The sequence below is a fragment of the Crinia signifera genome, chromosome 11, assembly GCF_055691185.1.
Source record: "Crinia signifera chromosome 11, ASM5569118v1, whole genome shotgun sequence".
Classification (NCBI taxonomy): domain Eukaryota; kingdom Metazoa; phylum Chordata; class Amphibia; order Anura; family Myobatrachidae; genus Crinia; species Crinia signifera.
In genome coordinates, this window is record NC_139227.1 from 118,589,510 (window position 1) to 118,613,846 (window position 24,337).

A 24,337-nucleotide genomic window follows, 5' to 3' on the forward strand; every position below is an offset into this window, starting at 1 on the left:
GCAAAATTCTACTACCAACTATAATCTCCTTGAAACTAGTTTTCAAAAGTAGGCAAGTATGGGTGAGTATAGTTCTCAAAGGTGTAGTACTGCAGCACGGGTATTGGCGGATCATACCAGCTCATCTCTCCTGGCTAGATCAGAGGCACTATGCTCAGCTGCTGGCAACTATGTGAACGTCACTGCGCCACACAGGCCACGCCCAACATGTTTCCTCAAACAAGTTTCGCCATTTTAGGTCACGTTTCAGCCTCAAATGATGAAATGCATTGGGCGTGGCCTGTGGGATGTTTGACACAGTGATGTCACGCGTGGTTGCCTGGCGACTTACTCATACCTTCAACTAAGATCCAGGGGCAGATTGGTAACTAAATCTGGGCCCGGGAGAAATAATCCTGAAGCAGCCCAGGGTGGGGGTGGTAACGCTGGTGGCAGCCCGGGGGGGGGTGTGGTGGTAATGCTAATGACCCAGCTTTGGGGGTGGGGGGGCTACCGCCACTTGCACGGCTTCAGTGCCACGCTGCCTGCGGCCGAATCCGCCCACCTCCACTCTGAAGCCGCTCAGTCCCGGGTGACGTGGTGACATCACCCAAGAGCCATCTTCACACTGTTCAAAGCCGCAACCATATTTACTGTGGGCAGCCAGGAGTTGGTGCCTGCGCCCACTAATCTCTGTGGTAGCGCGGCCCAGCCAGGGAGGAAAGCAGCCAAATCTGGACCGACCCACCGGATAATGGCCCGGTTTCCCGGCGGGCCAATACGCCCCTGCTAAGATCTATGTAATACGTAGTATTCAAATCTCATTGCTGGTACTTTCCAGTGTTCTCGTGGAAAATGTAGACTTTGTTTTCTTGTCTCCAATATCCCGTCTTTTCGAGAAGGATAATTAATTAATTTAATTGAGTATTTTATATTACATGGGCTCATGTCACACAAATCATTACTCAACCCGGTGCCTCTCTCCAAATGTCACCCTATGGGAGGAATTCAATTAGACGCAGTAATTAGCTCATGGATTCCCCCGGGCTATTCGCAAGCTGCATTTATCATGTATTTCTCTTCAGGCCTGGCAGACCCAAAGATAAAACCTTTATTTCAGGTGCTCGCAGGTCTGGGAACTTATCCTGGAGAAAACCGGAACGTTCCAACGCTACCCCCAGTTCACATCTGTTTAATTATTGGGGCTAATTGAATCCCCACTAAGGGTGGTATTCAATCTGTGTCGATTCGACACGGGAAATATCAGCATTCTCTTCAATGCTGCCGTGAATGACGGCATTGATGGCTGTCAGAGCAGATTTGTTTAAAGTCGGATCTGTTTTGTCAGAGATGGCCACGGATTGTCGAATTCACAGCTGTTTTTTTTTTTTTTTTTTTACAACCCGTGGCCGTTTTCCCACGATCCACAGACTTTGACACTCGACAGTCGGAACATTAAATTCTGACTGTCGAGTCACTGTCCAAAACATACAAACATGGCCCAGGATTCTGACTGTCGGGATCCCGGATGGAATACCCCACTTAGTCTTTGCTACCCCGGTCCCCCAAACCACTTCAGCCACCTGTACCACTGCCTATCTCACTTCCCCTCTTGTCATACCATTCTCAGACCTCTAATCAGGCTTCCTGCAGCAGCCCACCGAGACTGCAGTCACTAAGTGATCAATGATCTCCTTACAGCAAAGTCTAAAGGTCATTCCTCTGTAGTCATGGACATCTCTGCGGCTCCAACGCAGATGGTCCCCCTCTCCTGCTCTGTAGTCATGGACATCTCTGCGGCTCCAACGCAGATGGTCCCCCTTCTCCTGCTCTGTAGTCATGCGCCTGGACATCTCTGCCGCCCCTACGCAGATGGTCCCCCTCTCCTGCTCTGTAGTCATGCGCCTGGACATCTCTGCCGCCCCTACGCAGATGGTCCCTTCTCCTGCTCTGTAGTCATGGACATCTCTGCCGCTCCTATGCAGATGGTCCCCCTCTCCTGCTCTGTAGTCATGGACATCTCTGCCGCTCCTATGCAGATGGTCCCCCTCTCCTGCTCTGTAGTCATGGACCCGGACATCTCTGCCGCTCCTATGCAGATGGTCCCCTCTCCTGCTCTGTAGTCATGGACCCGGACATCTCTGCCGCTCCTATGCAGATGGTCCCCCTCTCCTGCTCTGTAGTCATGCGCCGGGACATCTCTGCCGCTCCAACGCAGATGGTCCCCTCTCCTGCTCTGTAGTCATGGACATCTCTGCCGCTCCAACGCAGATGGTCCCCTCTCCTGCTCTGTAGTCATGCGCCTGGACATCTCTGCTGCTCCTACGTAGATGGTCCCCTCTCCTGCTCTGTAGTCATGGACATCTCTGCCACCCCTACACAGATGGTCCCCCTCTCCTGCTCTGTAGTCATGTGCACGGACATCTCTGCCGCTCCTACGCAGATGGTCCCCCTCTCCTGCTCTGTAGTCATGCGCCCGGACATCTCTGCCACCCCTACGCAGATGGTCCCCTCTCCTGCTCTGTAGTCATGCGCCCGGACATCTCTGCCGCCCCTACGCAGATGGTCCCCTCTCCTGCTCTGTAGTCATGCGCCTGGACATCTCTGCTGCTCCAATGCAGATGGTCCCCTCTCCTGCTCTGTAGTCATGGACATCTCTGCCGCCCCTACGCAGATGGTCCCCTTCTCCTGTTCTGTAGTCATGCGCCTGGACATCTCTGCCGCCCCAACGCAGATGGTCCCCTCTCCTGCTCTGTAGTCATGCGCCTGGACATCTCTGCCGCCCCTACGCAGATGGTCCCTTCTCCTGCTCTGTAGTCATGGACATCTCTGCCGCTCCTATGCAGATGGTCCCCCTCTCCTGCTCTGTAGTCATGCGCCTGGACATCTCTGCCGCCCCTACGCAGATGGTCCCGTCTCCTGCTCTGTAGTCATGCCCCTGGACATCTCTGCTGCCCCTACGCAGATGGTCCCCTTCTCCTGCTCTGTAGTCATGCGCCTGGACATCTCTGCCGCTCCTACGCAGATGGTCCCCTTCTCCTGCTCTGTAGTCATGGACATCTCTGCCGCTCCTACGCAGATGGTCCCCCTCTCCTGCTCTGTAGTCATGGACATCTCTGCCGCCCCTACACAGATGGCCCCCCTCTCCTGCTCTGTAGTCATGGACATCTCTGCCGCCCCTACGCAGATGGTCCCCCTCTCCTGCTCTGTAGTCATGGACATCTCTGCCGCCCCTACACAGATGGCCCCCCTCTCCTGCTCTGTAGTCATGGACATCTCTGCCGCTCCTACGCAGATGGTCCCCCTCTCCTGCTCTGTAGTCATGAACATCTCTGCCGCCCCTACACAGATGGCCCCCCTCTCCTGCTCTGTAGTCATGGACATCTCTGCCGCTCCTACGCAGATGGTCCCCCTCTCCTGCTCTGTAGTCATGGACATCTCTGCCGCCCCTACACAGATGGTCCCCCTCTCCTGCTCTGTAGTCATGGACATCTCTGCCGCCCCTACACAGATGGTCCCCCTCTCCTGCTCTGTACTCATGGACATCTCTGCCGCTCCTACGCAGATGGTCCCCCTCTCCTGCTCTGTAGTCATGGACATCTCTGCCGCCCCTACACAGATGGCCCCCCTCTCCTGCTCTGTAGTCATGGACATCTCTGCCGCCCCTACGCAGATGGTCCCCCTCTCCTGCTCTGTAGTCATGCGCCTGGACATCTCTGCCGCCCCTACACAGATGGTCCCCTCTCCTGCTCTGTAGTCATGCGCCTGGACATCTCTGCCACCCCTACGCAGATGGTCCCCTCTCCTGCTCTGTACTCATGGACATCTCTGCCGCTCCTACGCAGATGGTCCCCCTCTCCTGCTCTGTAGTCATGGACATCTCTGCCGCCCCTACGCAGATGGTCCCCCTCTCCTGCTCTGTAGTCATGCGCCTGGACATCTCTGCTGCCCCTACGCAGATGGTCCCCTCTCCTGCTCTGTAGTCATGTGCCTGGACATCTCTGCCGCCCCTACGCAGATGGTCCCCCTCTCCTGCTCTGTAGTCATGGACATCTCTGCCGCTCCTACACAGATGGTCCCCCTTTCCTGCTCTGTAGTCATGGACATCTCTGCCGCTCCTATGCAGATGGTCCCCTCTCCTGCTCTGTAGTCATGCGCCCGGACATCTCTGCCGCTCCTACGCAGATGCTCCCCCTCTCCTGCTCTGTAGTCATGCGCCTGGACATCTCTGCCGCTCCTACGCAGATGCTCCCCCTCTCCTGTTCTGTAGTCATGCGCCTGGACATCTCTGCCGCCCCTACGCAGATGGTCCCCCTCTCCTGCTCTGTAGTCATGCGCCTGGACATCTCTGCTGCTCCAACGCAGATGGTCCCCTCTCCTGCTCTGTAGTCATGCGCCTGGACATCTCTGCTGCTCCAACGCAGATGGTCCCCTCTCCTGCTCTGTAGTCATGTGCACGGACATCTCTGCCGCCCCTACGCAGATGGTCCCCCTCTCCTGCTCTGTAGTCATGTGCACGGACATCTCTGCCGCTCCTACGCAGATGCTCCCCCTCTCCTGCTCTGTAGTCATGCGCCTGGACATCTCTGCCGCCCCTACGCAGATGGTCCCCCTCTCCTGCTCTGTAGTCATGCGCCTGGACATCTCTGCTGCTCCAACGCAGATGGTCCCCTCTCCTGCTCTGTAGTCATGGACATCTCTGCCGCCCCTACGCAGATGGTCCCCCTCTCCTGCTCTGTAGTCATGCGCCCGGACATCTCTGCCGCCCCTACGCAGATGGTCCCCTCTCCTGCTCTGTAGTCATGCGCCTGGACATCTCTGCCGCCCCTACGCAGATGGTCCCCTCTCCTGCTCTGTAGTCATGTTCCTGGACATCTCTGCCGCCCCTACGCAGATGGTCCCCCTCTCCTGCTCTGTAGTCATGTTCCTGGACATCTCTGCTGGCTCCAACACAGATGGTCCCCCCTCCTGCTCTGTAGTCATACGCCTGGACATCTCTGCCGCCCCTACGCAGATGGTCCCCTCTCCTGCTCTGTAGTCATGTTCCTGGACATCTCTGCTGGCTCCAACACAGATGGTCCCCCCTCCTGCTCTGTAGTCATACGCCTGGACATCTCTGCCGCCCCTACGCAGATGGTCCCCCCTCCTGCTCTGTAGTCATGGACATCTCTGCCGCCCCTACGCAGATGGTCCCCCTCTCCTGCTCTGTAGTCATGCGCCTGGACATCTCTGCCGCCCCTACGCAGATGGTCCCGTCTCCTGCTCTGTAGTCATGCGCCTGGACATCTCTGCCGCCCCTACGTAGATGGTCCCCTCTCCTGCTCTGTAGTCATGCGCCCGGACATCTCTGCCGCCCCTACGCAGATGGTCCCCCTCTCCTGCTCTGTAGTCATGCGCCTGGACATCTCTGCCGCCCCTACGCAGATGGTCCCCCCTCCTGCTCTGTAGTCATGCGCCTGGACATCTCTGCCACCCCTACGCAGATGGTCCCCTCTCCTGCTCTGTAGTCATGCGCCTGGACATCACTGCTGCTCCAACGCAGATGGTCCCCTCTCCTGCTCTGTAGTCATGCGCCTCGACATCTCTGCCGCTCCTACGCAGATGGTCCCCTTCTCCTGCTCTGTAGTCATGCGGCTGGACATCTCTGCTGCCCCTACGCAGATGGTCCCCTCTCCTGCTCTGTAGTCATGCGGCTGGACATCTCTGCTGCTCCTACGTAGATGGTCCCCCTCTCCTGCTCTGTAGTCATGGACATCTCTGCCGCCCCTACGCAGATGGTCCCCTCTCCTGCTCTGTAGACCTCTGTGACATGGTTCTCTCTCAGGTCACTTGTTTCTACCTATCAGACTGCATCAGCTGGATGCATTTCCTACATGATGGTACTATACTGTTACTCATCATATGTAGAGCCCCATGCTAGACATATATATTACACCTAGGTCCATAATCCTCTGTAGTCTGTTGCTGCCTGGAACCACTGTGGTCCGGATTCGGAGTCACATGCAGCAGTGTCGATTGGCAGTCAGTCACCTATCTGCCAATTTGTGTAAATGTTGCACCACACACTCCTCCCCTAGTGTATTATACGCCGTAATCAAACTTACAGCAGCCCTACAGCAAGTGTAGAACCAAGTGTCGCTTATCTATAGAGCAGTGGTTCTCAAACTCGGTCCTTAGGACCCCGACACAGTTTACGTTTTCCAGGTCACCGGGCAGGTGCGCAGGCGCATTCATTATTGTCTGACACATTTTAAAATATCCACAGGTGGATCTGATTATTTGACTTGATTCTGTGTTGAGACCTGAAAAACATGCACTGTGTGGGGCCCCGAGGACCGAGTTTGAGAACTTGTGCTATAGAGGGACCACAATGAATAAAAAAATCACATTTATTAATGTAACGTAATACAATACCTCCAGGGGGTATAACAGTGATTAATTTGTATATTCAATAAACAACCAAATAAAATCTGCATATAATGGTTGCTAATTGTTCTGCAAAGCACTGAATAGATTAGGTCCAAATACCGGCTGTTAATGCTGATGAATAAGCACCTGTATATTCCACATTTGGGTGTGGTATGGGACACCGACAGTCGGGATCCCGACAGTCATTATCCCGACTGCCCGGAGTCAGACAGCATGGCGAGCGCAAAAAAGCCCCTTGTGGCCTCGCTGCGCTCGCCACGCTGCGCTCGCCACGCTGCGGGCATGGTGGCTCGCTACGCGAGCCACCTATTCTATTCTCCCTCTATGGGGGTCGTAGACCCCCACGAGGGAAAATAGCGGGTGGCCATCGGGCACCCGGCTGTCGGCATTTTGACAGTCGGGATCCCGACGTCGGGTAAATGACTGTCGCTGGGATGCTAGAATATCTCACCGGACGTCCTCCTAACGGGCGGGATATACATTGTGGCCCTTTGCCGCGATGCCAGCACATATGTACTAACATATGCGGCTGGCATAGCGGTGCGGTGACTCCCCGAGAAACCTGTACTGTGGTGGGGGGGGGGGGGGCTCCGTCACCTTCCAGCCGCCTACTGCTCCCCTCATGCCGGGACAGCTCAGCGTGGCTGTCCCTGGCACCTCCTCCTCCCCCCTGCAGCCGGTAGGACGACCGGCTGCGTTGCTAGGGGGAGGAGGGGTTTACCTTCCTGGGTCTAAGAGGACCTTTCAGGAAGGTAAGCTAGAGGGAGGGGGCGGCGGGGTTGCGGCGGAGGCGGTGGGCTGCGAAAAGAAGCCCATAGGCTTCTATAGGGTATCGCCACCTTCCCTGCCCGGCGGTATCGGTGCGGTCGGGTTTTAGTACATAGGAAAAAGTGTTAAAACTGGGTTTTACTGCATTTTCCGCTTAATACATCCCGAACAAATGCTGCTATGAGGATACAGGTTGTTATGCAGCCCGGTTTGCTGAGTAGCGGTGCCACACACCAGTAGTGATGCGGTACAATCTGTTAGTGGGTGGTCGGTGGTAATGACCTCTCGGGGAGAGCTGCACGCAGGGGGCAGTGTGTTCAAACTCATCCCATAATGCCTGAGACTGGACATCTGGGAACACAGCCGCTACCACTGACACGGCTGCGACACTCCCATAACACACCCACTGGACGGCCCATTTTTGCATGCGCTATTTGCCACCTCCCAATCACAGCCTAGAAATTACTCATATCTGATACCATCCATCTGAATCGACCGCGGGAGCGCCTTTGTGCGTACTATGGATCTTATTCTGGTTCATGCGGTCCTCCGCGCACACGCAGGGCCGATGATTTGCTTCTGCACATGTGCATGCACCGGGTGCGTGCGGCCACAGCGAACAGAGTGTTTGATGGGCACAGGCACCCACCACTGCGTGCGGGAGGCGCTGGGTAGTGGGTGTTCCCATGAAAACAATGGGGTGTTCCCATGATAATTCCCAGTGACGCGGGTGCCGGGGGCGGGCAGCTGACATCACTCCTCGAGAAAATGGCGTCCGTCCCCACTCTACTTGAGTATATTAGGAATTCATGGAGATTATTGCTGTACAGTTCTATGCAATACAAGGGGGTATTCAATCCGGGGCCACGACTGTCGGTACATCCCGACAGCCATGACCCCGGCCCATATTCGTTTTGCCAGCTGTATATCGGCAGATGGGATTCAATGTCCCGCCTGCCGATTGGTGAAAAGGGGGTGTGTCTGCGTAAACAGCCATGGATTGTCGAGACATGTCTGTGATCGTGACAATCGGCCATTCACGGCAAAACAGACCCGACTGCTTTTAAATCAGTCCCGTTCTGTCGATATGCCTCTTCAATGCTGTCGGGTAAGACAGCATTGAATAGGCCCCCTTGACCTTTCACCCGTCGGAAATATCGGCGGAGATTGAATATCCTCATTAATCTGAAACTAATGGTCCTTTGAGGTTTCAATATCTCTGACCACACGCCAGCTTGTTATCAAGAGAAACCCATGTACACAGTAGTAAGATGGAGACACTAGGGTTAATGAGGGACAATGATTGGATCAAAAGCAAAGACTGCCTACCCGGTGTTACCATCGTACCCTGTACTTCCTGCATCATCCACTGTCACCTCTGCCTACCTGGTGTTACCATCGTACCCTGTACTTCCTGCATCATCCACTGTCACCTCTGCCTACCTGGTGTAACCATTGTACCCTGTACTTCCCGCTTCATTCACTGTCCCCTCTGCCTACCCGGTGTTACCATCGTACCCTGTACTTCCCGCGTCATTCACTGTCACCTCTGCCTACCCGGTGTTACCATCGTACCCTGTACTTCCTGCATCATTCATTGTCCCCTCTGCCTACCCGGTGTTACCATCGTACCCTGTACTTCCTGCATCATTCACTGTCACCTCTGCCTACCTGGTGTTACCATCGTAACCTGTGCTTTCCGCGTCATTCACTGTCACCTCTGCCTACCCGGTGTTACCATCGTACCCTGTACTTCCCGCGTCATTCACTGTCACCTCTGCCTACCCGGTGTTACCATCGTACCCTGTACTTCCCGCATCATTCACTGTCCCCTCTGCCTACCCGGTGTTACCATCGTACCCTGTACTTCCCGCTTCATCCACTGTCACCTCTGCCTACCTGGTGTTGCCATCGTACCCTGTACTTCCCGCGTCATCCACTGTCACCTCTGCCGACCTGGTGTTACCATCGTACCCTGTACTTCCCGCATCATTCACTGTCCCCTCTGCCTACCCGGTGTTACCATCGTACCCTGTACTTCCTGCATCATCCACTGTCACCTCTGCCTACCTGGTGTTACCATCGTACCCTGTACTTCCTGCATCATCCACTGTCACCTCTGCCTACCTGGTGTAACCATTGTACCCTGTACTTCCCGCTTCATTCACTGTCCCCTCTGCCTACCCGGTGTTACCATCGTACCCTGTACTTCCCGCGTCATTCACTGTCACCTCTGCCTACCCGGTGTTACCATCGTACCCTGTACTTCCTGCATCATTCATTGTCCCCTCTGCCTACCCGGTGTTACCATCGTACCCTGTACTTCCTGCATCATTCACTGTCACCTCTGCCTACCTGGTGTTACCATCGTAACCTGTGCTTTCCGCGTCATTCACTGTCACCTCTGCCTACCCGGTGTTACCATCGTACCCTGTACTTCCCGCGTCATTCACTGTCACCTCTGCCTACCCGGTGTTACCATCGTACCCTGTACTTCCCGCATCATTCACTGTCCCCTCTGCCTACCCGGTGTTACCATCGTACCCTGTACTTCCCGCTTCATCCACTGTCACCTCTGCCTACCTGGTGTTGCCATCGTACCCTGTACTTCCCGCGTCATCCACTGTCACCTCTGCCGACCTGGTGTTACCATCGTACCCTGTACTTCCCGCATCATTCACTGTCACCTCTGCCTACCCGGTGTTACCATCGTACCCTGTACTTCCCGCGTCATTCACTGTCCCCTCTGCCTACCCGGTGTTACCATCGTACCCTGTACTTCCTGTGTCATTCACTGTCCCCTCTGCCTACCTGGTGTTACCATCGCACCCTGTACTTCCCGCGTCATTCACTGTCCCCTCTGCCTACCTGGTGTTACCATCGTACCCTGTACTTCCCGCATCATTCACTGTCACCTCTGCCTACCCGGTGTTACCATCGTACCCTGTACTTCCTGTGTCATTCACTGTCCCCTCTGCCTACCTGGTGTTACCATCGCACCCTGTACTTCCCGCTTCATCCACTGTCACCTCTTCCTACCTGGTGTTACCATCGTACCCTGTACTTCCCACATCATTCACTGTCCCCTCTGCCTACCTGGTGTTACCATCATACCCTGTACTTCCCACATCATTCACTGTCCCCTCTGCCTACCTGGTGTTACCATCGTACCCTGTGCTTCCCGCTTCATCTACTGTCACCTCTGCCTACCTGGTGTTACCATCGTACCCTGTGCTTCCCGCTTCATCTACTGTCCCCTCTGCCTACCCGGTGTTACCATCGTACCCTGTGCTTCCTGCGTCATCCACTGTCACCTCTGCCTACCCGGTGTTACCATCGTACCCTGTACTTCCTGCATCATTCACTGTCACCTCTGCCTACCCGGTGTTACCATCGTACCCTGTACTTCCTGCATCATTCACTGTCCCCTCTGCCTACCTGGTGTTACCATCGTGCCCTGTACTTCCCGCTTCATTCACTGTCCCCTCTGCCTACCTGGTGTTACCATCGTGCCCTGTACTTCCCGCTTCATTCACTGTCCCCTCTGCCTACCTGGTGTTACCATCGTGCCCTGTACTTCCCGCTTCATTCACTGTCCCCTCTGCCTACCTGGTGTTACCATCGTGCCCTGTACTTCCCGCATCATTCACTGTCCCCTCTGCCTACCTGGTGTTACCATCGTACCCTGTACTTCCCGCATCATTCACTGTCACCTCTCCCTACCTGGTGTTACCATCGTACCCTGTGCTTCCCGCATCATTCACTGTCACCTCTCCCTACCTGGTGTTACCATCGTACCCTGTGCTTCCTGCATCATTCACTGTCCCCTCTCCCTACCTGGTGTTACCATCGGACCCTGTGCTTCCCGCATCATTCACGGTCACCTTTGCCTACCTGGTGTTACCATCGTACCCTGTGCTTCCCGCTTCATTCACTGTCACCTCTGCCTACCTGGTGTTACCATCGTACCCTGTGCTTCCCGCTTCATTCACTGTCACCTTTGCCTACCTGGTGTTCCCATCGTACCCTGTACTTCCTGTGTCATTCACTGTCACCTCTGCCAACCCGGTGTTACCATCGTACCCTGTACTTCCCGCTTCATTCACTGTCACCTCTGCCTACCTGGTGTTACCATCGTACCCTGTGCTTCCCGCATCATTCACTGTCCCCTCTGCCTACCTGGTGTTACCATCGTACCCTGTACTTCCGGCGTCATTCACTGTCACCTCTGCCTACCTGGTGTTACCATCGTACCCTGTACTTCCCGCTTCATTCACTGTCACTTTTGCCTACTTGGTGTTACCATCGTGCCCTGTGCTTCCCGCATCATTCACGGTCACCTTTGCCTACCTGGTTTTACCATCGTACCCTGTACTTCCCGCGTCATTCACTGTCCCCTCTGCCTACCCGGTGTTACCATCGTACACTGTGCTTCCCGCATCATTCACTGTCACCTCTGCCTACCTGGTGTTACCATCGTACCCTGTGCTTCCCGCTTCATTCACTGTCACCTCTGCCTACCTGGGTGTTCCCATCGTACCCTGTACTTCCCGTGTCATTCACGGTCACCTTTGCCTACCTGGTGTTACCATCGTACCCTGTACTTCCCACTTCATTCACTGTCACCTCTGCCTACCTGGTGTTACCATCGTACCCTGTACTTCCCGCTTCATTCACTGTCACCTTTGCCTACTTGGTGTTACCATCGTGCCCTGTACTTCCCGCATCATTCACTGTCACCTCTGCCTACCTGGTGTTACCATCGTACACTGTGCTTCCCGCTTCATTCACTGTCACCTCTGCCAACCTGGTGTTACCATCGTACCCTGTGCTTCACGCTTCATCCACTGTCACCTCTGCCTACCTGGTGTTACCATCGTACCCTGTGCTTCCCGCTTCATCCACTGTCACCTCTTCCTACCTGGTGTTACCATCGTACCCTGTACTTCCCGCGTCATCCACTGTCACCTCTGCCTACCTGGTGTTACCATCGTACCCTGTGCTTCCCGCTTCATCCACTGTCACCTCTTCCTACCTGGTGTTACCATCGTACCCTGTGCTTCCGCGTCATTCACTGTCCCCTCTACCTACCTGGTGTTACCATCGTACCCTGTGCTTCCCGCTTCATCCACTGTCCCCTCTGCCTACCTGGTGTTACCATCGTACCCTGTGCTTCCGCGTCATTCACTGTCCCCTCTACCTACCTGGTGTTACCATCGTACCCTGTGCTTCCCGCTTCATTCACTGTCACCTCTGCCTACCCGGTGTTACCATCGTACCCTGTGCTTCCCGCGTCATTCACTGTCCCCTCTGCCTACCTGGTGTTACCATCGTACACTGTGCTTCCCGCTTCATTCACTGTCACCTCTGCCAACCTGGTGTTACCATCGTATCCTGTGCTTCCCGCTTCATTCACTGTCATTTCTGCCAACCTGGTCATGTTATTTAGTCCAGCGCAGGTATAGGTGATAGAGCCTTACTCACAGATGTACGCAACGCTGATATTGACAGAAATGAGTGATTATCGGCCTGCACATGTGTCCCAGTCACACTGCGCACGTGCCAAGGTACCTTAACTATGCCACTCACAGTGAGAAAATATTCACATGACAGACGGGTACCACTTGGGAGTGTCGTCAAAAACACCAGATTGATGCAAAGATTTTCAGCCTACAACTGGGTTCAGATGCGCCAGTGGCTCAGATCACGTAGCCCAGTGGTGTCAAACCCATGGATCTCCAGCTGTTGTGGAACTACATGTCCCAGCATGCCTGCCAAAGTTTTAGCAGTCCATTATATAAAATCTGCGGCAGGGCATGCTGGGACGTGTAGTTTCACAACAGCTGGAGGGCCAAGAGTTTGACACCACTGTCGTAGCAAAAGGGTTCTCAGAGTCAATTGTCAATGGACCGTATATATATATATATATATATATATATATATATATATATATATATGCAGTTGCCTGAATCACCGGTTGGCGTCTTGTTACATTTCCTGACCGCTGCAGCATTATTCGCATATGTGTGCGCATTAGCTGAGTACAAGTTCGCAGCTACTAATAAATTAGCGTTGCGGGTGAGGTGTACTGCGCTCACCTTGGAAGTGTTTTGGAGCGCTGCTCAGCCACAGGGGTATCCCTACCCCCTGTGTGTTGAGTATACAGAGAAGACGATGGGTGGGCTTAAGCGCTGCTCCTATGTGTGTGTGTGTCTGCTGGAAATTAAGTGGATGTCCCAATGATTTAGATGTAAATTCTGTTTATTAAAATATATAAATATATAACACAGTGAATAAATGGTAAATAAAGGTAAATTGGGTGACTTGGTGGGGGTAATGGGGCAAAGTCTTGGTGTACACTTGGACACGTGAGGACCCTTTCGGGGATCGGGGGATCAACAGACCCCTTTCTACCATAAGCCCAATGGCTTATGTCCCTCCGTGTCCTGTGTGTTTCTGATGTTCCACACAGTGATGCTGCTACTGTGTTGGGATTCAAATGTCAGGTGTGAGCAGTGTGCGGCGTCCCGCTGCACTGCTCCTTACCGTATAGGTGCTGTAGCCTCTTAGATCGGATCCTTCTGACCCCTGGTCAGTCCTGACCGATTGTGGGGGTTGATGGTAATAGGACCCGGAGGTGATGGGGTGTGTAGTGGCGCGGTTCGCTCCTCCGTGCTGGGACTGCTGCAGCCGCAGCGTCCACTGTCCGTTCTGTGTGTGGAGATTCCCCGTTGGTCTGTGTGACGCGACTTCCGGGTTTCTGTTCTCGCGAGGCATATACTGCCTTTTTCAAGGTATGATGATCATACCTTGAAAAAGGCAGTATATGCCGAAACACGTTGGTACACGCACATACCCTCACCGCAACTATCCTGCAACATCCCAACACCCACGCCGAAGGAATACCCAGTATCCAGTCTCCTCCGGCAGGAGTCGAGCGTTTACAGTCTGAAGACGCGACCACGGGTACAGGCACTGTTCTCGCGAGAACAGAAACCCGGATGTTGCGTCGCACAGACCAACGGGGAATCTCCACACACAGAACGGACAGTGGACGCTGCGGCTGCAGCAGTCCCAGCACGGAGGAGCGAACCGCGCCACTACACACCCCATCGCCTCCGGGTCCTATTACCATCAACCCCCACAATCGGTCAGGACTGACCAGGGGTCAGAAGGATCCGATCTAAGAGGCTACAGCACCTATACGGTAAGGAGCAGTGCAGCGGGACGCCGCACACTGCTCACACCTGACATTTGAATCCCAACACAGTAGCAGCATCACTGTGTGGAACATCAGAAACACACAGGACACGGAGGGACATAAGCCATTGGGCTTATGGTAGAAAGGGGTCTGTTGATCCCCCGATCCCCGAAAGGGTCCTCACGTGTCCAAGTGTACACCAAGACTTTGCCCCATTACCCCCACCAAGTCACCCAATTTACCTTTATTTACCATTTATTCACTGTGTTATATATTTATATATTTTAATAAACAGAATTTACATCTAAATCATTGGGACATCCACTTCATTTCCAGCAGACACACACACACATAGGAGCAGCGCTTAAGCCCACCCATCGTCTTCACTAATAAATTAGCGCCCATCTCTGAATCAGGCTCATCGTATGTCAATTGCGAAGTGCAGCGGAATATTCTGGCGCTACGTAATAATAATAATCCTGAATAAGCGGAACCTTGTCCCGGGTGCAAGGGGTCATTTTATAGGCTCTGGTGCCACCTGCCCCCATCCTTCCCTTATTATTACGGCCTGTGACGTAGCACGTTTTGAATGACAGCGCAATAATCTAGGCAACAGTATCCTTATCCCACATTACATCCGCGTGTAGAAATCGGCTGACGCGCTTGTCTCGTCTCCCTGTAATGCACAAAGCTCATGTGCATTCATACATCACTTTAACTGCCTGGCAGACGCCCAGAACACAGACAGACAGTAAATCCCTGCAGCCAACTCGCACTTCACAGAAATATTGCAGGAAAAAAACACAGCGTTATCTGGCAGCACCAGGGCCCCACCGATGCAAATGAGCCCAGAACCTTCCATGCAAATCACCAGGCTAAATTACCGGCTTTCCCAATCTAATTAACGACACTGGGAGGTCAGGCAAGGTCACTGGGAACAACACTGGTTATTGCACTCCCTAAATAAAAAAGACATTTGTAATATCTCAAGTACCCTGTTGTCATTGACGCTAGAATCTAAATCTACACTGCTGCTGCCGACTTATATATCCGCTAGAATACACTGGGGATATACCTTGCCTGAGGGGGGTGGGGAGATATTAATAATACCTCCAATTTAGCATGTCATGGTGCAGCAGGATGGCAGCTCACTTCCTAGGCCCAGGCCCAACCTCTACCAAGCGGCCTCTCGCAGACTCAGAGTAGTGCTGTAACCCCATCAGTGCCTTACATTCAATAGATACTTCTGTCCACTCTAAGGAGGAACAATGAATATTTATTGTATTGTCGGGCAGTAAAATAGGATGCAGGGTTTATATGACACAGAATTGATTTTGCATTTGTAAACTTTTGCTATGGTGGATAATAACATTGTACAGACATAAAGGCCGGACGGGTACAGACGTAAGGGTGGCTCAGCAAATATTGACAGCTGGTAAATACCCTTAATATGAATCATAATGAAATATACAAAGGCTATTTCATTCATTGCTAATAAATAAATATATAGGTGTAAAGGGTACCCAGTGAGAACCCCAAGGCCAGAGGATATGATTGCGTTCTTGGAGAGAATGAAACACTTGTCACATGTCCCCAAGGCCTCATGTCAGAGAAAGGACCCCCCCCCCCCCAACACCCCACTTAACCCCTATGCATGCAGTACACAGAACTTAAGTCTCTACATCAATTACATATGAATATTATACTGAATAGTACATCCAGTCAGGCACAAGTCACAGAGGAAATCGATAACTCTGGATGGTAACGTGGGAAATGGTTTACTAGTAACGATCATGTATTTTATTTTAAGACACTATTATTTGAATGAAAGAAACGCAAGCCTTGTATACAAACAAAATACAAAACGCGTCTCATTAAAGCGTGAATGCTATTATTAGTGTCCGCATCAGTAATACAACCAGCAGGCAGTGTACAGCCCTCCCAGCCCTGGACCTACCATTTCTCCCACTGGTTCTCCAGCCAGCTCCCCTCATCCTCGCTAGAATCCATCTGCTGTGACCAGAGGCCTCCGACTTACCTCGCTGCCTCCCTTAAAACAAAAAAGATCCAGAACAGAAAAGCTCTCTTCCTCTCCGCTGCGCATCTATACTCATTAAAAATACATGGGAGCAAGTGTCTGACAGCAGCACAATCTGGCTGGCGTTGGGTTTCAGAGAGCGGCCAAACTCTGGCTGGCTGGGGGTCGATAATCAGTTAGCTGGCTGCTCACCTCTCGCTCCTCCAGGCTTGGAAACGGTTAATAGGAAGCATTAAAGGAAGGAGAAGGCGAGAAGCGGGTGGCGTCTTTAATCTTCTAGATCACAGTTTTGTCAGGATCTAAATGTGGACGTTAAGGATGTGAATGAATCTAAATAACTCAGTCATTTATTAGTCTCCATCAGGATTAGCTGTCCATCTGTTGTGGGACTACACGTCCCAGCAGGACCGTCAGAGCCGGCCTTAGGCATAGGCAAACTAGGCAATTACATAGGGCATTTGGAATGCCTAGGGGCATCAGCAGCTTTGGCTGATTAAAATGATATACAGCATGCCTATATTCTGTGTGTGAGTGAGGCTGTATCTGCATATGAAATAGTGTATTCATGGAAATCACTGTAACATAGCATTCCGTATGCAGGTACAGCCACAGTCGCACACAGAATATAGGCATGCCACATATCATTTTAATCATCGGAAGCTCCTTGTGTGTACTCGTCATAACAATGCAAAGAAGACGAATTTTCAGCAGAACAGGCACCCAACGTTAGCAGAACTGGCCAGGAGCTGCATGGCTTATAGAGGCAAGATGTATGAGGAAACATCTGTATCCAAGCAGAGGCAGAGGTCACAGTGCTAGCGGCTGTGCGAGTGCTGGTGGGTTGGTTGTGCAATAGTGTTCGGCATATGTGTAAGGGGCATTATGTGCGTCATGTATAAATGCATTAATAATGTGCGACATGTGTAAGAGGGGATGCAGTCAAAATCCCGACGGTCAAAATCCCGACGGTCAAAATACCGACAGCAATTGACAGAAAGTCAAAATCCCGACATGGTCAAAATCCCGACATTTAAAATCCCGACATGGTCAAAATACCGACAAGGTCAAAATACCGACATTTAAAATCCCGACAAGTTCAAAATACCGACACATAGAATGTAGACAGGTGAAAAAGTCAACATGACTTTCGGGCGACAGGTCGCGAGGTCGACATGGGTTTTTCACTGTTTCTTGACCCGACATGTGCCGACAGGCGGTATTTCATGCCCTACCATCCACTAGGGCGTGGTGGGAGAATAAAATAGTGTGCCGAGCGTAGCGAGGCACCGTGCCCGAAGCATTGCGAGCGCAGCGAGCTATGCGAGGGGCTGCGGTTGACTTCCAACTGTGTCCATGTCGACTGTGTCGACATTCAGGTAAAAAAACTGTGAAAAGCCCATATCGACCTCGCGAGCTGTCGCCCGAAAGTCATGTTGACTTTTTCACCTGTCTACATTCTATGTGTCGGTATTTTGAACTTGTCGGGATTTTAAATGTCGGTATTTTGACCTTGTCGGTATTTTGACCATGTCGGGATTTTAAATGTCGGGATTTTGACCATGTCGGGATTTTGACTTTCTGTCAATTGCTGTCGGTATTATGACCGTCGGGATTTTGACCGTCGGGATTTCATACCGAATCCGTGTAAGAGGCATTATGTGTGTCATGTGTATAAGGGCATTAATAATGTGCAACATATGTAATAAGGGCATAAGGGCATTAATAATGTGCAACATGTCGCACATTATTAATGCATGTATAAATGCATTAATAATGTGCGACATGTGTAAGGGGCATTATGTGTGTCATGTGTATAAGGGCATTAATAATGTGCAACATATGTATAAGGGTCATTATGTGTATGAAGTGCATTAATAAAGGTTGGCATAATGTGTAAGGGGCATTATGTTTATAAGGACATTAACCCCTTCCCGACATTTGACGTACATTTACGTCATGGTCGGGATGTACTTTCCGACACATGACGTAAATGTACGTCATGACTTCAAAGTGTCACCGCGTCTAGAGACGCGGTGACAGAGGGACGATGTCTGCTGTCCCTGACAGCAGACATCTTCCCTCATTGCCCAGGGGGGGCAGCGATGTCCCCCGCCGTGGGCGATCGCTGCGATTGGCTGTTCAAACGTGAACAGCCAAAAGCAGCGTTTACTGTGCTATGAGTCAAAATTTTGATTCTGCTGCCCCCTAGTGTCCAAAAAAATTAAAGGAGGTTGAAATAATGATGTATTAATAAAGTTTAGATATGGTCTATGTTAGTTATTAACTATTTTGAGTGGTATGATTATTTGTCTCACAAGCAGAAAATGTAACATTTTGCAAATTGCAAAATGTTCCATTTTTTTACGACATTTTGGTATTTTTCACAAAAAAAAAAAACTGTATCGACCAAAATTTACCACTAACTTAAAGTACAATGTGTCACGGGAAAACAATCTAAAAATCACTGGGATAAGTAAAAGCAAAAAAAAAGTTATCCCCACTTAAGTGATACCTGTCAGATTTGAAAAAAAGGCCTCTGTCAGGAAGGCAAAAACAGGCTGCGGCGGTAAGGGGTTAATTATGTGTGTCATGTGTAAGGGGCATTACTGTGTGGTATTATCAGGGGTGCCGAGAGAAAGGGGTAGGGGGTACAAATTACCCAGGCCAAAGTCTGATGGGAGGGCCCAGTGGGGGCCCCGGCCCCCCTCCCCTTAAGTGACAGCAGCAGCTGCAGCTCTTCTCCTCCGCCCAGCACTTTGCAGTGTGGCCATGGAGGTGCTTAAAATACAATTTTTTCTCTGGAGTTTTTTCCACGGGTATAATGTGAATAATGTGAGGAGTAATGTACATAAGGTAAAGTGGTACTACTGTGTAATGTAACGTGAATAAGGGACACCATCGCATGATATAATGTGAATAAAGTTGCACTACTGTGTGGCATAATTTGAATTGGGGCATAGTTGCCTACCCTCCTGCATTCTGCAGGAGACTCCCTGAAATAGCAGCAATCTCCCTCTCTCCCTCATTAGTCTAACAATCTCCCTCATTTCACCTAGCCCACATTACACGGTTACATTTTTTTGGGAAAAAAAGGAATGAGAGACAGATACATTTACATTGAATCATCAGCACCATTTCCCAGCACTTTGGGGCTCATCTACACTCGGATATAAGTCATTTTAAAAGATTCCTCTCAGATGAAGCAGTACACACCCACGCTTCTAGGTGCCATGTTCCCAATCTCTTTTCACAATCTCTCCATATATGGAACTAGACACGCCCTTTGGGTGGAGGATGACACGCCCCCTCAATGTTACTACCAACTATAATCTCCTTGAATCTAGTTTTCAAAAGTAGGCAAGTATGGAACTGGGGGTACTACTGTGTGGCCATGCCCCTTCCCAGCAAGAACACACCCCTGTTTGGGCTGCGCACCGAATGTGTGCACTGTTTCTATTTAAAATATTGCGGGTAGGAGCACCAAAATGATGACTGCTATGATGAGGGTTGATGGTGCTGGGAAAGGGGAGCAGGGTCAAAGGCGGAACTAGTGGCGGTGCTAGGGGGCACCAGCCAAAATCTTGCCTAGGGCGTCATTTAGGCTACTGCCAGCTCTGAGGGCCGTTATGAGGGGGGTGCTACCTGTGCCACCGCCTGGGGCATGAGGCCAAGGAGGCGGCACAGCTGTTGCCCTGGGAAGCGGGACAAGGGATCTACAGCAAAAAGATAGACAGCCATTAGGCCGACACCATTAGTTCGACAAGCAAAAAAGTTGACATGTAAAAAGATCGACATGCGAAAATGTCGACAAACAAGAAGGTCAACCTCACTACAGAGAAAGGAGCGGGTGTATATTTAGGCCTATGATGTCACAAGCGTAAGGGGCGGGGTTCGCTAGCCCAGGGTGCATCTGCTTCCTGCTATGCCGCTGCCTTCCTTCATTAAAAAGTAAGGAAATGAAAGCTGATGAGAACTACAAGTTCCAGCATTAACAGTCTGTAAAAGTCTATAAGGCTCTTGAGCTTCACGAGAACTACAAGTCACAGCATGCTCTGATGCTAGGATTTCCAAGTGCGGCTCTCCAGATGTAATGAAACAGGATGTGGTGGTAGGATAATCACTGGTGTCTAGGGATGGCCAGGGCAGCCGAGAGGGGGGAATGGGTACTAATTACCGGGGCCCGGCATTTCTCTCGGCTGCCCTGGGGATGGCCATTAACCAATGAAGGTTAATCACTATTGGTAGATTGCATTCGCCATTAATGGCAGTGATCCAATGGTTCTCCGCCACTGATGAACCCCACAAATATTTTTCCCCCTTTCTCATTGGCCTCAGAACATTAGCTTCAAGCCTTCAACATAACCAAACAAAACAATGTTCCCACCTCTGATTGGCACACTGCATGGGAAGTGATAGGGCAGGGATGAACATCGATGGGTGAAAACATTGGTTCTCCTGTTGATGGTTTCATACCATCGCGGTTAACCACTAATGGGACGCTCAATGTTGATCAATGAAAGTTAAACCACCAATGGCCAACCCTATGGTGGTGGGTATCTGCAGTGCCGTGACACTGACAATTTAGAATGTTGTTATTCTGTCTTGCACCAATAGCAAATGCACACCACCACAGAGAGGCAAGGGTTCCCCACAATGCAGAGAGACAAGGATGCACACCACCACAGAGAGACAAGGGTTCCCCACAATGCAGAGAGACAAGGATGCACACCACCACAGAGAGACAAGGGTTCCCCACAATGCAGAGAGACAAGGATGCACACCACCACAGAGAGGCAAGGGTTCCCCACAATGCAGAGAGACAAGGATGCACACCACCACAGAGAGGCAAGGGTTCCCCACAATGCAGAGAGACAAGGATGCACACTACCACAGAGAGGCAAGGGTTCCCCACAATGCAGAGAGACAAGGATGCACACCACCACAGAGAGGCAAGGGTTTCCCACAATGCAGAGAGACAAGGATGCACACCACCACCACAGAGAGGCAAGGGTTCCCCACAATGCAGAGAGACAAGGATGCACACCACCACCACAGAGAGGCAAGGGTTCCCCACAATGCAGAGAGACAAGGACGCACACCACCACAGAGAGGCAAGGGTTCCCCACAATGCAGAGAGACAAGGATGCACACCACCACCACAGAGAGGCAAGGGTTCCCCACAATGCAGAGAGACAAGGATGCACACCACCACAGAGAGGCAAGGGTTCCCCACAATGCAGAGAGACAAGGATGCACACCACCACAGAGAGGCAAGGGTTCCCCACAATGCAGAGAGACAAGGATGCACACCACCACAGAGAGGCCAGGGTTCCCCACAATGCAGAGAGACAAGGATGCACACCACCACAGAGAAGCAAGGGTTCCCCACAATGCAGAGAGACAAGGATGCACACCACCACAGAGAGGCAAGGGTTCCCCACAATGCAGAGAGGAGGCTTGTACCAAATAATACTCGTTAATGAGCAGAGATGGTACTAAAATCTATACATATAAAAGGATAACTCTCCTCACGTCTATGAGGTGAAGAGCCGCCACTGACCACTAGAGGCCACTCGACGGACCAAATTACTCCTTTGTGTGCTAAGATATGTCCTAACAGAAAGTGAAAGCAATTTTTGCAGGGACTTTGAGCTGTTTCAAACTTTCTGGATATGGAGAGAGGGAGCTGTGAAGACAGATATTGGAGATCGGAGCACATAGGGACTGGGGGTGAGTGGAGAGTTTGTGGCCTAAAAACTGTCACAGCTCAAAGTAAAAGTGAAAACGGTCACAGCTCAAAGTGAAGGTACATCGCAGACGCCGTCATTTGGACGTGTTTTTAACTAGTAAAATATATATTTTGCATGGGTACCACGGGCGAAGCAGTGTAGTAGGCGACTTAGCTAAAAGTACGTAATTGTGTGATAATGTGACATTCACGCTTAAGGTGACGGAGGTTGTGTAGTGGAAACTGCAGTATGTGCAAAATTGGGTGGGTTCACCTCCAGCCTGAAGGGAAACGCTGGCCACTTCCATCTACTCTGTCTGAGCCCCCATACCCCACCACACCTATTGTAAGGAGAATTCTGTACGTGGAACGAGGACAAATAAAAGACATTTCTTTTTGTGTACAAGATACCTCTGGAAACACATAGACAGTATTTACACTGTAACACAGCGCTGCACAGTCCCCAAATGTATCGCCAGGCCCGAAACATTGCCTACGTGACTAGGCCTCATTACTCCCCTTCAGCCGGTAGGGATGTGCCTGCAATACATACGACTCTGCATCACCTGTACTTGCTCCAGAGCTCGCACAGTCCGCAAACAGCTGCACGTTCAGCTCTGCATTGCCCCAAGATCCATTCTTACATTTGATTAAAAAAAACATTGCACACACTAAAACAGATTATAAAAATGAGATTCAGTTCGCAGCATATGCTGACTGCAATTTGCCTCACATCAATCAGAACAGAAATATAACGACACATCCAGAATAGAAATCTTTAAAATCCCGGACTGCTACAGAAAAGGAGGGACAACCGGCAGCTGTGCTTCAGAATTGATGATTTAACCTTGTGTATTCTCTATGCTATCATACTGCTTGCAATGGGACACAAAAGGAACAGCGCCACTCAGTGGCCAAACGTGATAAAAGGCAGAAAGCATCATTGGCTTTTAATTAACTAAGCAAAAACATTTGCATACAGAAGCTTTCTGACATCGGAAGCTATGCACAGCACCCACTGTTTTCAGACTGGACAGGTTTGCCGGGGTTACTGTAGATTTTTATGTGCATTTTTGGGGATAGTAATACTGAGGAAAGGTGTATACTGTATTTAATTTCTGTATCAAGCTAAGGACCTTATTCTGGTCCACACGCAACGCTGCAAATTCCGCAGTGTTGCATGTGGATTAAACACCCCCCTCGGTCGTCCAGTTCCCCGCACAGCTGCGTATGGATGTTTTGCATAAACTCCAATTCACAGCCTTGGGTGCGGGGGCCGAATCATTCGATGGTCGGCGGACATCGAATGATTTGGAAGGAGCATGCAAAACTAGGACACTCTCTATTGTCTTAGCTTTGCGTCCTCCCTGTACAGGAAGAGGGAGGGTAGCTGCGTTATGTATGATCATGTAACCCCCCTGGCAACGAGCATGTAATCCCCTGCCGCAACGAGCATGTAATCCCCGGTGGCAAGGGCATGTAATCCCCTGTTGCTAAGGGCTTACATGCTCGTTGCGAGAATGTAAGCTTTAGCAACGAGCATGTAATTTCCCCTGGGCAACGAGCATGTAATCCCCCTGTGCAACGAGCATGTAATTTCCCCAATGCAACGAGCATGTAACTCCCGCTGGGCAACGAGCATGTACCACGAGCATGAAACTCCTGGCAAGGAGCATGTAACCCCTGGCAACGACCATATAGTTAAGCGGCACTTATGTAACATAATATGTAATAGGGCATAGGCATTACGGTGTGTGGTATAATATGTAATAGGCATTACGGTATGTGGCAGTTTATATAATAGGCATTACATGTGCGTTATGATATTGAATAGGCATTACGGTGTGTGGCATAATATGTAATGAGCTACTGTAATGGGGCACAATATGAAGTGGAGACACTATAGTGTGGTATAATATGAACAAGGTCCAACACTGTGATGTGGCATAATGTATTACTTGGGGACGCTGTTATAATGTGAATTGGGGATACTGTGTATGGATAAGCAGCCCCTGGACTGCGTAATGCAGGCACTGGCGAATTACCGGTGAGTCTAGCCTGATATTTGTTTTTATTGAATGCCCCTTTAAAAAGCCAGGCTGACTAGCCGATGCCTGCTGGTGGCACAGGCTATTAGATTTACCCCCACATGTCTGGAAGCATAAAAAGGCACCGTACATTTTTTTCTTGCAAC

At 51.1% G+C, this 24,337-nt stretch overlaps 1 protein-coding gene across 10 annotated transcripts in view; it reads right to left on the reverse strand.

Annotated features, from left to right (window-relative positions):
* Positions 1 to 24,337, reverse strand: part of MAPK8IP1 (mitogen-activated protein kinase 8 interacting protein 1) — a 68,745-nt gene that overhangs the window by 32,330 nt on the left and 12,078 nt on the right. The window contains exon 1 of one of the 10 annotated variants that reach the window (XM_083164526.1): positions 16,335 to 16,485. The exons of the other annotated variants lie outside the window; for them this stretch is intronic. Coding sequence (XP_083020652.1) covers positions 16,335 to 16,387 — 53 coding nt within the window. The 5' untranslated portion in view covers positions 16,388 to 16,485. Of the gene's footprint in view, positions 1 to 16,334; positions 16,486 to 24,337 lie in introns of those variants that run through there. 10 annotated transcript variants of the gene reach the window in all.